Source organism: Cordyceps javanica, chromosome 5 (genome assembly GCF_051103115.1).
Source record: "Cordyceps javanica chromosome 5, complete sequence".
Lineage (NCBI taxonomy): Eukaryota > Fungi > Ascomycota > Sordariomycetes > Hypocreales > Cordycipitaceae > Cordyceps > Cordyceps javanica.
In genome coordinates, this window is record NC_139299.1 from 1,561,440 (window position 1) to 1,575,516 (window position 14,077).

Consider the following 14,077-nt stretch of genomic DNA (forward strand, 5'->3'; position numbering starts at 1 on the left):
GGAGGAGGAGGAGGGCTATTGGCTTCGCGCAACTTGAGCCTCGTTGGTAATGAACGGAGTTGGGGGCCCGGCAGTGGGCCCGGCCGGCCACGGATGCGGGCGGGGGCCACGAGGCGTACTGAGTATACTGTTTGTTGAACATGCAGGGAAAAGAGGTAAAAAAAAAAAAAAGAAAAAAAGAAAAAAGAAAGGGCTCCTATCAACTATACTCAAACTATATTGTCATGATGCAGAAAATTCCCGTCTTCTCTTTCTTTTGCCTCTTATTGTCTCGCTCTTTGTTCTGGTGTTGGCTCTTCTTTGGGGGAAACTGGGGAAACAAACGCCCATTGTTGGCCGCCCCCCCCTTCCCCTGGTCGTGCCCAGGCCCCATCACATGATGAGCAGTAGATGCACGGCGGGCAATGCGTGCGAAGGGGAAGAAGATGAGGAGCCCCCGGGGGAGGGGGCAAAGAAAACTAATTACGGATAAGTAGGTTTTGCAAAAAAACGCAGAAAAGTGGACAAGATTGAACAAGATTTCAGACCAAAACAGAAAAACAAAAAAGAACAAAGGAGGGGGAATAATTTCAAAATTGGGGCAAATTTGAAAAAAAGAAGCAAAATTTGTACGGATTATATTGAAAGCCTATTTCCCTTTCCCCTTCTCTTACTCTCATATCAGTAGTCTCAAAGCCACACGTTGCGTTGAAGGTGGACAATGGGGCCAACAACGGCCAGGCGGTTAATGGCGCTAGCCCACTGGCTCGTTAGGCTTATCTACTATCAGTATTACCTACCCAGGTACGCTAAAAAAATGACAGCGCCCGGGCTTGAGGACTATACACTTGAAAGCGAAGCTTTTGTCTGTATAGACTTGTCCCCCAGGTTTCTCGTATAGGAGGAAGCAACGACGCTTATTAGCATTCGAGGTACCAAAAGAAAAAAAAAAGCTTGTATAGGTAACCGAAAAAGAATACAAAGAGGTTGGCTTTGCTCCCCTTTGCCTGCCTCTCTTGGGGGGGAGAGAGAAGGTATTTAATCGCGACGAACCAGACCGAAACATTTTGTTACTGATTTGATCAAGAGAACCTTTACAAAAAGATTAAGTTCTGGATAAAACGCAGGCAAAAAAAAAAAAAAAAGAAAAGAAAAGAAAAGACGGCCATTCCTAGTTTCCAGGCTGGTTGGTTTGGCTGGTTGATTTGGCCGGTGTGAGCAGGGTCCGGGAGCAACAAGAAAAAGCTTCTTTTCATTCTTGTACAGACACACCCCCCTTCCCTAGGTAGTTGCCTCTTGCTCAGCTTCATCATTTCTCTCTCTGTCTATCTTTACTTTGGCTGACCAGTCACACTTGCGTGTTCGTATTCGAGTCATTGTCATTTTTTTTTTTGGCCCTGTGTCGGTGTATGTGTGTGTATGTGTCTGTGTGTTAGTCAAAGATGGGAGAAAAAAGGCGCCAAGCAATAAGGCAGCCCAAAGAGCAACGAGCCAATCCGCGACCATGATTTCACTCGAGGCAAGCAAACAAAACAAGAAAAAAAAAAAGAAGAAGAACATGTCTTTTCTAGTCTTTTCCAGAATCTAAAAAGAGAGAGGGGGGGAAAGGAAAAGGAAGCAGGAAACCCGGTTTTTTTTTCAGTTTGTTCGCACGGCAAAGTCCATCACACCGAGTGGAGTGCAAGTACAAGGAGAAATGGTGAATGACTAGGTATGTACTTACCTACTTGACGACCTACGGATTACTCCGTAAGTACATGACCATCTAAGTACTGGGTACTACCGAAGAACCCCCCCCCAAAATCTCTCCACATGGTCGCATAACGGGCCTCAAGGCGACCTAGGCGTTTCTACCAATGGGCATGCTTTGCAATGTGCCGAGCAGACAAAGGCCTCTCTCGTCTACTAACTTTTTTCCCTTCTCCCGTTGTGTCATTGTTTGGGCGGCGAATGACACGGCTACATGGTCATTGTGTCACGCCCGTGGCTTCACGCCAAGGGGCGGGCTCGTCGTCGACTCGTCATCATCTCACAGGTAGGGGTGCAATGCGGCCTGCATACGGAGAAAAGGGAAAAAAAAACTAAAAAGATGGTTCGCGCGTCGGTTCTCCCCTTTTTCGTTGAGCAAGCAACTTTTCTCGGAGCGCCCGGCGGCGCCACCACCGCGCGGGGGAAGGGGAGGCAAACATGGAAGACGACATGTCCCATCTGTCATCGGTAGTTGGGGCGATGAAATGGCCCCCAAATGTGTACAAAGGCTGGCATTGAGTCGAGACAAAAGGGAAAAAGGAAAAAGGGCAAATTGGGAAAAAAAAGGGAGACCGCAAAAGAGAGAGAGAGAGTGAGAGAGACACAAAAAGAGAAAGCAAAAAAGAGATCAGGAAAAAAAAACGACTCCTCACGTCTTACATGCCAGCTCGACAATCCCGCCGCGCGCACAGGGTCAAAGTTGACAAACATTTCTATACCTCTGCACACAGACTGCACTTTGCTCGTTCAGCCCTTGGACGCCAGCAAGAAGAAGAAAAAAATAATACGTGACATGCTTTACAAAACGATTCATGAAACCAATTGCATTGTTTTGATCAAAAGAGTGTGCTACCGTCCGGGCTGACTGTCCGGCTCATCAAATGCAAAAAAGTCTCGTCTTGAAACCCCAACTTGTCGATACCGTTTCCTGTTCAATGTGGCCCCAATTTCATCCTCAACGTTTTCGGGAAACAAAAAATTTCTTCAAACTCAACTCAAACTAGAAAGAAATAAAGGGAGAAATACAAAGTGGATAAAATAAAGGGAGAGTGTGCCACGACGTGACGTAACAAGGGCAGAAGAGTTTGTCAAAGAAGACAGACTCTTTTGCAACGAAGGGAAAAAAAACTTGAAAATCCAGTGCCGCAAAGGATAAATTCGGCCAAGCGATGGAAAGAATTAAAAAAGTGTTAGATAACGTCGCTCGTTAATGCTCTTGTCAACAAGGCGACGCTCATGGTTGTTGCCGAATGGGGGCATGCTCGCCGCGAGGCTGTCTATGCATATGTTGCTTATATCGTCATTTTTTTTTGAACTGGGACCAGGTTTTGCAGCTGCAAGCCATGTTAACGTGAATATTCTCTCAGTCCTCGATCCTCGGACCCCCAATCTGAGAAATACTCACAAACGGCCATCGATTGACTCAGCCGGGGCATGGAGCTTCAAGTGCTTTTCGGGCACTGCGGACGATCGCAGTTGCCCTCCCACACTTGGGTGCCCTTGTCAATCACAGCAGAGCATCCACAGGTAGGCTTCTGCTCCGTGGTCTGAGAGGTGCAACCGCACAGAGTCCACTGCTGCGTAGTGACCCAGATGCACATGTTTGCGGTGCGTGCTGATATCGAGTATCGTCGTTGAGTTGTGTATATGCTACCGAAGCGCTGTAGCAGAGAGTGTCCGAGGCTTCAACAGTCAACCTTGGTCGGCCAAGAGAAAACGATGAAGCTGATAGCAGATGGGGTCGCTGGCTCTATAAAGAGGCAGAAGGATGCTCAGCGCAGATTGCAACTGAAGAGGAAGTGGATGAGGTGAGTGATGATGTTTTGCCAGAGCAGGAAGAGGAAGCGTCTTTAAATATGTAGCAATCGAGAATTCAACTTTGCAGTGAGCAGATTTCTTCCCTTTGCTGCCATACTATGACAAGTTGCACCGAGCCAACGCGACTACTCTTGCTGCAGCTCATACGCAAAGTGGAAGTCAGGAGGAAGGCGGGTGGAGGATCTGACCAGTCTCGTTTGCGGCAAGTTTTTTCTACTTGCAAACCCTGGTCAGAAGGCGACGCCGCCGGCAGACAAGTGTTAGTTGATTGCTTCTCTTCTCAATGTTTGCAGCGTCCTTGACCTCAAGCATAGCCAAGCGTAGGGCTGGGGTTGACGAGTGAGAGGGTGGGGGCGTGTGCTTGCCGAGTACTCCAGATGCAGATGGATGGCGATGTTAGTTGGCCGTCTGAGTCGCTGGTTGGGCCGCTCTGAGCAAGGATACGAATAGTATGCAGAAAAGAGACATTGGGCTGCTGAATGGAGATATAATAATCCAGATCAGGTAGGCCACAGTCTGCGACGTTGGTAGCCGGGGCAAGTTACGTCAAGCCTCACCCGACACTAGACACCCTACTGTCTTGTACTTTGTTCAGCTGTGGAGCGGAGGGGTGGCTGCTAGCACGGATGGAAAGAGAAAAAGGCAGGAGAGCAGAACTAGGCAATGCATGCCCAAGAGAAGGAAGGAAAAAAATTGGGAGAAGAAACAGGGGTGAAGCCGGCGTAGTTGGTAGAGACGGCTGCCCCCGTTGAGCCACGCCGGGCAGAGGTGACTGGCTGCTGGACGGGCAGCATATGAGTAGGGCCAACATGTCGTAGAGGCAGGCCTCGGCCAAGTTCGTTGACCATCGCGCACACACGCACACACGCACATCCGCCCACGCATCCTCCACAAAGAGATACAGGCGCGAGTCGTGGTTGGCAGTGGGCGCGGGATTATGCACGGGAGGCGCCACGAAGGGGGGAGGTACACCAAGTGGAGCGAGGTGTGGAAGCATCTAAGATTTGACAGGCCTCTTCGAGGCTGCGTGATTTGCACACACCCTCCTTGGTGTCGAGGCCCCGCGAACAAGGTAACCATGCCGTCTAGTTGGCCAGGTCACGATGGGCTTCCTTGCCTTGCCTGCCTAGCCTGCCTCATCTGGGTGGGCACTGGCAAATGCCCGCCGTGTAAGTTGGAACGGCGGCGCCCGTCCGGCAGGCCCGTACGGAGTACTCCAGAGGCAGCGGCGGGGATCTGTGCAGCCACCCTCCTCCTCCTCCTCCCTCTCTCCTTCTGTCGCGCGCGCGCGACCCGCTAATACAGATCAGCCAACGTTTTCTGGCAAACTGTTGACAAGTTTGCGAACGTGCGTATGGGCATCAGACGAAGCATGGAATCGAGCCAGCATACATGGAGCATCGTAACGAGGCGGGCAACATTGGCCCCCACGACGAGAGAATGGCTCGCGCATGCCGAGCTGTTTGACTTGTGCATCGGCTGACGAGGCGGCCACCGACCGACGTCTCTGGGTGACTGTAGGGCATGGGGTGGCGCGGCCGGCTGTAACCATCGAACCAGTGAGACGAGGGGCTGTGACAAAACAGGCAGCTCGAGTGCGTCATTGGCGACAGGCGATGCCTTCGCTGTGACGTACCTGGGCGGCAAGCGCCTGGAGAAGAGCTCTGACTGGCCGGTGGTGGAGCGGCAGCAACCCGCCCCTGCACCCTTGCAGAATAGGCGAGGGCGAAGCGTCGACTAACGGAAGCGACAATCCAACGTATGGCTTGCGGGATATTGTACCGGAGCTTTCTTTCTTGTCGTTGGCAGCTCACTTATTGATTGAGACAGAGGCGGCAAAGTTGGCGAGAAGGCCGAGACATTGGCTCGGGCTTGGGGCAACAGCTAATGGACGGTATATCGGCAAACGCGCGACAATCGTTTCGCAGGCTTGGAAAAAGCTTAAGCCCGAGGCTGGATATGGAAATCTACAGGTAAACACACAAGGTAGCCATGTGTACTTGATGCACAAGGGCCGCACTTACCGGGGTGCAATATTGGCGGTGCGTTGTTGGCTCAAGCGCAGCTAACATGAACAAGGTACATGTTGACGCCATTTTTCAAGAGTGGTTAGATCACTCGAGGTACATCAGAGCCAAGACGACGACGGCAAGTGGAGGGCGGGAAAGGGACCAGTGAAGAATTCTTGTTGATGTAGGCGTTGTCATGAGTCTAACAAACGCAAGCAATGGTTGAGATGGATGCACAGGCAGCTGGCCACTTGCAGCTGGCAGTGTCACGCCGAACAGACTGGCAGCTGCCGACTCATGATAGATGGCTTTTTGGTCACGCGCATTCAGTGACTACCTACCAATGTGGTCAGGTAGGTATCTTGTGCAATTCGGATCGCGATACCATCTCCTCGATATTACAACAAAAAGCCCTCTTCCTATGCTCGCTATACTCGTAAGAGTTCGTTTCTCCGACAATCGTAGCGGCGCTAGTAGGTAGTGATGGGCTTGGCTTGCGGCCACTGTAATCCGCTACACCCACTGTAGGGCTCCCCAACTGCCGCCCCCCAACAGCCAGAGGTGCCCATGTAAACAGCCCCCAAGGCCAAAGCAGACCCCTGAAGCAACTGCTGAATCGACGCCGTGACTCACCCAACCAGCACCTCTGAACAAGGACAAAGGAACCCCCCCCCAAAAAGCTTGCTTCCCCACCAAACTACTCCGTATCTCCTCCGACTTTGGTCCACATGCTCTACTGCACCATGGCCCATCAACTCATATCTTACTATACTCTATGAGTTCATTGCGGTGAGGATGCCGTTCAATTTGGATCTGAATACATCAAGTATCCCAATTTCTGATCTAGCTTACCAGTATTGGCCGGCTTCGGTACTCCACGCGCGGCTCCGTCTCGACCCCACCAAGCAACAGGCTCGTATCAGCGCCACAATGCCGCCAATTTGATATTGTCACCCCCGAGAGGCGTCAATCGCCTGCACGGCTCTCTCTCGGGAGTTGATTTGTATTTCTACCTCGCCGTGGGAGGCACGAACGGGGCCGGCTCGCCAGGACCCTGTCTGTGGCGTGCAAGTCTCGCGCCATGCTTCTCCGACAGGACCAATTAGTAGCCTCATCCCAGCTTTAAATCTCCTTCCGAAAAACTACCAGTCCCCTTTCGGGTTGCCGACATGCGCGGACTCTTCACCTACTACAGAATCCCGAGTTGTCGCCCTTTCGTTTTCGTGTCGTCTGTGGCTGCTCATCGACCGACCTCTTCAGCACTCGATCGTCCCGCTGGCACGGTCATGCGACCCAACATGCGGCTACGATGCATGGCAACCGGCATCGCATGGCTTGCCGCGCAGCTAACTTTGTTTTTTCCTTGTTGGTACTACGTATCCCCGCTCTATTCTCTTGAAATGCGCGGCAATGGCGGCATCGTTTACTGCCGCCAATCATGCGGCTTCGGGAACTGCTTGTCGCACTCAGGTCCGCTTTGGCGCCGCCGCCGGCCTAATGACGGTCCAACAGACCAGTCGCGGTATACTTTTGCGCTAATAAGTTTAACCCCCCCCCTCTCCTCCGACTAGCTTAAGGATTCTCTTGTCTCCATGCATAATACTGTATCTGGGCAGCTTCTTATTGGATAGAAAATATCCTTACAACCGTGTCGGATTACATGCCACGCATGCGTTCGTCTGCGCGGAAATACGCCCTAGTCTAATTTCAAGACCGCCCAATATAACTACACACCCTCATCGTTGATGAGAACCCCGGGAGAAACCCGCTCCTGAGTCGCTAGGGAAGAGTAGCTGAGGTAAGTCCATTCCGTTACTGGCCAGCAAACCGAGCGCCCTCATCCTGCCAGGCAACAACGTCGTATTGACCTGACCCGGAAGGACCAACCCTCCAGCTGCAAGCCTCACTCGCAATCACATTACCCATGAATACCTATGTTTCGAGCTCCAGTGGATGTCTATATCCCATCCTGGCCGCAAAAATCATCTCAAAACACTTTCAACCACGAGCGCTCCGTGGTTCCATGTCCATGGCCACAAGGCTTGAGAAGCAGTCTGTTCATCAACCTTGTTTGAGCTGGCCTTGAGTCAATACGTGTCGACGCCGGATTCGCGATATTCGGCCTGATCCACCTGCAGCGATTCCTCGGTATCGAATCTAGGCACATAGCCACCTTTCAACCCCATCAAAGATGGGCATCTGGCAAAGTGGAAATTTGCTAGCCTTGCTTGGTGTAATGAACCATGCCCGTAAAATAGCCAGCCAATCATTCTTGTGCCTAAGCGCCCAAAATGCTGGCTACGGCAACCCCCACACCTGCCGGTAGGGCTAAGCTTTCGGACCAGGGTAAATGAGGAACACTACTGAAAGCCAACGATGACGGTCGTTCGTCGCAGTCGAAAAGCTGAGACCTACATTGGGTAAGACACAGCTGGGCGATCACAGGACGTGACCAAGCCATTTGACAGCTGGATGTCGGGGAGACGGCGTGGGCTTCTTGTCCATGCTTCAGGATCTTGGCTCAAAATGTATAGAGAAACAACAAACCACAATCTGCATCGAGCCGGGAGCTAGCTTGACGGAAAGACGGTGTGGAGGGTGCGCCAATCTGCATCTCTACCAGCTATCACCAACACTGCTGCGATTGTGGACTGATTTCGGCCGCGGAGTCATTTTTTTTTCTCTTTGGAGCCACTTACACTAGACTCTGTTGAGAGAAAACGAGTGACTGGTTGGGTGCATGCATGAATAGGCCACGACTGAGGGTGATGAAGTGGCTCTTGACACATGGGTGTTCATCCAAAGCTGGTGGCAACAACGCTGATTCGCCGGGTTCAATACGGAACATGCCAAGAACGACCAGCAAACTCTGCATTTGGAGACATCGAGATGTCTTCGGAGAAGCGTACCAAACTAACACACGAGCCGTTGGTACCGATGTTGCTTTGTCTTCAAGGATGGCGCGTGATGAGGCTGGGCCCCTTGTCGTGCTTTCGGGCCTTTGTTGGAGTCGTCAATAGGTGATTTTAGGGACTACTCAGTCATGCGCACTTACTCATCCCAGAGAAGACAAAAAATGGCGGAACTCTGGCAGTAACATGCCATGAGGCAGTATTCGCTGCCGATTGTAGGTGAAGAGCCAAAGAAGAAACCGTGAGTTGCGAGATTTGAAGAGTTATACATGCAGCAAGACTTCTAACATGAGATCAGCTTCTACACCACGGTTCCACTTATATGCTATCTACGACCAAATCATGTATGCGTGTCGGCAACGGACGGACGCGGAATATTGGAAGAGGCGCGGCTCCAGCTCGCTATAGCTTCTAGCGCGGGGTTTAGCATACAAGAAGTGACTGCCAACCCCGAGAGCACATAACGGTCATCTCGCACTTGGGCATGAGCGGCTGCACGTAGTTGCGCAACGGCTAGGATTGCCGATTGTACGACAGGCAGATCGAATTGTCACTGCGATCCGCGAACTGCAAACTGCAAATCGCAGATGACGCTTGTTTCGAGAGCATCTGCAATCGCCCCGCACAATGGCACGCTCAGAAGCTGCACATGCTCGTGCGCGCTCCGGGAAATAACAGAGGGAAGTAGCCGACACACCTATAGGTGCTCTGTTATGACGTTTCCTACTGGGCAGTGGAGAAGACCTTGTGGAGAGACAGCTCGGTACTCGGGCAGGAAGCGTTGCATCGAGGGGCAGGAAGCGTTTCCACCCGATATCTATTTTCTTTCCCTACAAAAAGACGATCGAACAAGACCAAGGACACTATCCGTTTGATTCCGGCGCGCAGTGGAAGATGCAATTTGGGCGAAAAAGTGCCTACACGTCATGGATGGTGCAAAGGGTAACCGAGCAGAAAAATTGGGTGATGCAGCCAGGTCAGCCAATGGTTATCAGTGCAACGCACGTGTAGAATCGGTAAGTTGTCACCATTTTTCCCCCTCCATCTGGTGCCGTGTGCCGATACATGGCGTTGCTTGAGCCGTCACCGCCCGCGATGGGCGTACAATGATGAGCTTTTTTTTTTTTTTCGTGCACGCTGTGAAAAATGGATACGCTTGGCAAGCACAGAAAGTACCGTTGACGGCTCAGGGGAAGAAGAGGGAGGAGAGGGAGGAGGAGGAGGGATTGTTGTGCCTTTGGTCCGTTGAAACCCCAGGTTTTTCCTCGTGGTGTATTATTAGCGTCCAGATACACACTTGACACTGTGCCAGGGGTGCACCATCTGGTCAGCATTCCCCCGGCCCTGTCTACACGGGTGCCACGGCCCTTGCTAATCCCATGTCATATCTGACGCAACCGAAGACCAAAAAAAGAGACCAAAGTCATTATTACTCCCATGGTTTCAGTGGTGCTGTGGCAATGTGGGTGTGGGAGCAAAAAGCTTGTGTAACTGGATGACCATAAAAGGACGTGCATATCCCCCATTTCGTTCCACGGCCATTTCATTCATTTTTCTCTCCCCAAGTTGCCATTTGATCAAGACTCGTACTTGTCGTCTTGTTTAATTCTCATTTTCCTCTTCATTTCCATATATTCAGCGCGCCAAGCTCGTCTCCATTTCTCTGCTGCAGCAAGAACAGTCTTTGTCCCCAACACACATCATCTGCACCCCATCACCACCACAGCAACAACAAACTCGTTCCAAATTACACCATCATCATGTCGTCTTCCGCCGGCCAGAACCAGTTCCTCACGCTCTCCCCCGAGATCCGTCCCGCCACGACGGCCAAGCCCGTCGCCGCCGCGGCCCCCCCGCAGTTCCTCTCCCTCGCGCCCGACGTGTCGGCCTCGCACCCGCGCACCCAGCGCACCCGCGCCGACAGCGACGCCTCGTCGTCGGCCTCGTCGGGCAGCGGCAGCCCGGCTCTCTCGGCCGTCGTCGTCGTCGACGCCGCCGTGCCCGTCTCCAACACGCGCGTGCTCAAGCTCAGCCCCGTGCACTGGGGCGCCCACGCCGAGGACCACCAGGCCGATTACCATGACCTGGTCCAGTCTGTTTGAAAAGAAATCAAGGGCCCGCCGAGTTTGGAACCCCCCCCCCCCTCCTCCTCCTCTCCCCCCATCCCTCTTCTCTTCTTTACATGGGGAGGCAAAGGAATGCGGGTGTTGGGGGGTTCCAGTTAACGACGGAAAAAGAAGAGACCGGCAGATGAAAGACAAGAGGGAGAGCAAGAGATTTGCGTGGAGGGGACCAAAAAAAAAAACAAGTCTATTACAACCTTAAACCTAGGGTTTGTCTGAGACAACAACCATCTCTATCCTTGACTCTGGCCGCAAAAAAGGCATGTGCGGCCAACAGGGGTTCCCCAAAAAGGTCCCCCCCCCTCCCGTGAGAGAAGAGAGAAGAAAATGATTCAAAAACTACATTTGGAAGCGTTTGTGTTTGTTTTTTGTTTTTTCCTCTTTTTTTTTTAAGAAGAAGAAGAATTTCTCTTCTTGGCATGTTTTACGACAATGTTTTTTCTTTGCTATTTCTATTTCACGACGGCCTAAACTTTATTTGCAATCACATGAGAGATACACTGGTGCCAACGCCGCCCAGACTACAGAATGAGAATTTTAGCATCATCAAAAAAATAACAACGAGATTGAAATGGATCTTAAAAAAATAAACCTGCATGCTACATTGACTCGCTTCGAATCCTGGACAGAGTTCCGCTCAACAAACCACAAGTCGCCCACGGCGCTAGGGTTGTACCGAAGCCACGGGGGTGGGCTTTACAAGATCCTAGAGGCTAGGCCGCGAAAAGGGTCCTTTTTTCCCTTGTCCCCTCCCCTGCAACGCCCATCTCTCTCATTTTTTATAGCACGTATTAGTACTGAGTATGCGTTACGGATTTCGGGTGGCCGCTCCTGTTCTAGATTTCAACACCATGTGACCACTTTCTTGGCGTCGTCGCCGTCCATTCCTTGTTCCCTTCCCCTTTGTGCACGCAACTCGTCAGACCCCAGACAAGAGCGGTGTGAAAATGCGCAAGGGTAACTCGTCACGTCGTTACGCGTTCTGGGCATGAATTTTTTTTTAATTTGGATTTGGATGTGGATTTGGATTCCACGAAACAGCAAGGGAGCTTGCGGATATCCAGAGATTGATTAGTACTTTAGTAGTTGGGGCCCCCCCCTACTGAGGCGAGAAGCTAGATCGCCAAGCAGATGGGCAGATTCTGCCCACCGAAGCGGTACCATCTCTGCAACACGCTGGCGTCGGCCTCATGTATTGCCAAGTTCATGCGTTGCATGCAAAATGATCAAGACCAATCAGGGGACCATGTTATCCTCCCACAGCACAGTCCATGGAAACACGGCATTGGTGCGCTGGGCCGACTTGAGCAAAAATGATAATGCTGGCCACGCTCAAACGTCAACGTGCATCTGCTTACCTGGCTCGAGCGCAGATCTGACGAGATTGGGTGTCGTCGCATTTGTGCATGTCGGTGCCACCCCTGTCACAAGCTGCGTAAGCTTGTTTTTTGTCTCGTCTGTATTTGACTCGCAACTATGCGCGAGCCCTTGCCCTCCCCCTTCCCCGTGGACAAACGTATCAGTATTACTCTTCGCCCCCCCCAATTATCCCAAGTCTTGCGCAGCCCCGACAACTTGTCCCGAGTCTGCCAAGAAATGCGACTGAGCACAACCACGCTTGGCAGACCGGGATTCGCAGGTGAGAGAGAAATGGTCCTGTTTCACTGATAAGCCAGTCAGACAGGCTGCAAAGGCATTCGTGCCGACATGCGCTGTACCAAGTACTACTAGTACTATTCCAGGCGGCTGGACCAGCCAACCTCGTACGTGCCTCGGATTATGTGACACTGCAGACCCCGTGCCTCCTATAGCAAGCTCTGGGGTAAGAATGAATGACGTGGAATCGGGCAGCTGCATCCACCCGGGCCATCCATCTCTAGGCCTGGCCGAGACGACGCTCAGCCTCCGACCATTGGGGCCGCCGTGCTGCGTCCCTCGGGGTCCAAAACCTCCCGCACAATGGATCGCCAGTCCACTACGGCAAGAGAAGGGCATTCTGCTCCCTCGCCATCATGATCTGACCCCTTTTCGTGATACTTGCACCAGACCGGCGGATGTCCTCCTGCCAGCAAGAGTCGCGCCGACTCGAGATCCGGATCTGCCAGTACCTGGAAGAAGCCCCTCAGCGGCGGCTTAGTAAATATGACTGCGTCTCCGGTCGGGAGGGGCGCTGCTACGCGAGAGTTTTGCACCGCAAAGCCGTTCCTGGGCCCGACCGCCCGATAGAGCAGCGTGATGCGCAAAGACGCGAGACGTCCCGCAAGAATCATGTCAGAGAGCACCGGAGTAACAGCCTGGTCGATCCAGCCGCGGTGGCGTCCCACGTCCAGGGTGAAGTGACGCACTCGTCGCCGCGCCGAGGGCGTGACAAAGAGCTGCAGCCTGCCCATCTCTCCTCGCCTCTCCTCGGCGGCCAGAGAGCAGCCGGCCACGTCGTCTGCCGGGCATTCGTCATGCAGAACCGGCCCGGCGCGACGTGCCCGACTCGAGGCGTCGCCGTGATGGTAGGCCTGCAGCATCTTGGCCTGCAGCCCGCCGTGCGCGCCGGGCACGATGGACAGATTGAACGTGTTGAGACTGTACAGCATCGGACAGGCGATGGCGTGCACGTGAGGGTGCACGAGGAGGACGGACCTCGCCACCTCCAGCCGCCCGCCGAGCTCTCCGTGATCCGGGCAGGGGCACAGCTCGATGACGGTGTCGAACCTGACCAGCGGCGTCAGAATGAGAGCGAGAATATCGACGGGCAAGTCGAGCAAATTCAGGGGTTGATCGCCCGCCATGATTGCGACGCAATGGCCTCGGGGCGTCCAAGACTTGTTATTCGGTTGCCACCTCCATTTAAAACCATAGGGTTGCCGTAGAAATCCAAACTCTTGTATCCCGATTGCTCAATCGTTATTTGGCAGCTTGCCTGATGCCGGCCGACACGGCTGATATCAGATGCAGAGGTTGAGTTCATCAGCGCCGTCGTCACAGCGGGGCTCACCAATACCAGTTCCCTACTCGCGCGGGGGAGTATTTTCTGACATGGATCCTAGGACGATTTTAATTCTGGAAAATGTCAGGCTCAACATGTTTATCAGACGGATTCTACAGATGTTCTTCCTAGCATGATAGATTTTCGAATATAAAGAGAAAAATGATTGGGAATACTTCTCTATTGGCCCATCTACCTATATAAATAGCTAGCCAACCAGCCAGCAAACCAGCTGGGTAGGTTGGTACGGGGCCTAACATTGAGCACCTGGATTTGAGGGCCGTAATTTAGCTTACGCTGTTTGAATGAAAGCATACGACTATACCTTAGTAATTGGAGGGCTGCAATTTAGCACACGCGATTTGACAAATAGCACACGGCTATAATTAGACCAATGAGAGGCTAGGATTCCTGCTAGGTGCCCCTACCCAGTATTACTTGTGAATCGTGATAGCTCCCTTCTGGCAGCTGGCTAGCACCCTAATCAACAGTAACAGACCAAATGGC

At 52.4% G+C, this 14,077-nt stretch overlaps 2 protein-coding genes across 2 annotated transcripts; one reads left to right on the plus strand and one right to left on the minus strand.

Moving 5' to 3' along the window:
* Positions 1-10,227: 10,227 nt before the first annotated feature.
* On the plus strand, positions 10,228-10,569 carry V2A60_007710 (uncharacterized protein; the record flags this gene model as incomplete). Its single annotated transcript, XM_083258992.1, has 1 exon — positions 10,228-10,569. The coding sequence occupies one exon, from the start codon at positions 10,228-10,230 to the stop codon at positions 10,567-10,569; it is 342 nt and encodes a 113-aa protein (XP_083115118.1).
* A 1,919-nt stretch (positions 10,570-12,488) lies between these two features.
* On the minus strand, positions 12,489-13,373 carry V2A60_007711 (uncharacterized protein; the record flags this gene model as incomplete). The annotated part of the gene is made up of 1 exon (XM_083258993.1): positions 12,489-13,373. The coding sequence occupies one exon, from the start codon at positions 13,371-13,373 to the stop codon at positions 12,489-12,491; it is 885 nt and encodes a 294-aa protein (XP_083115119.1).
* Between the last annotated feature and the right edge of the window lie 704 nt (positions 13,374-14,077).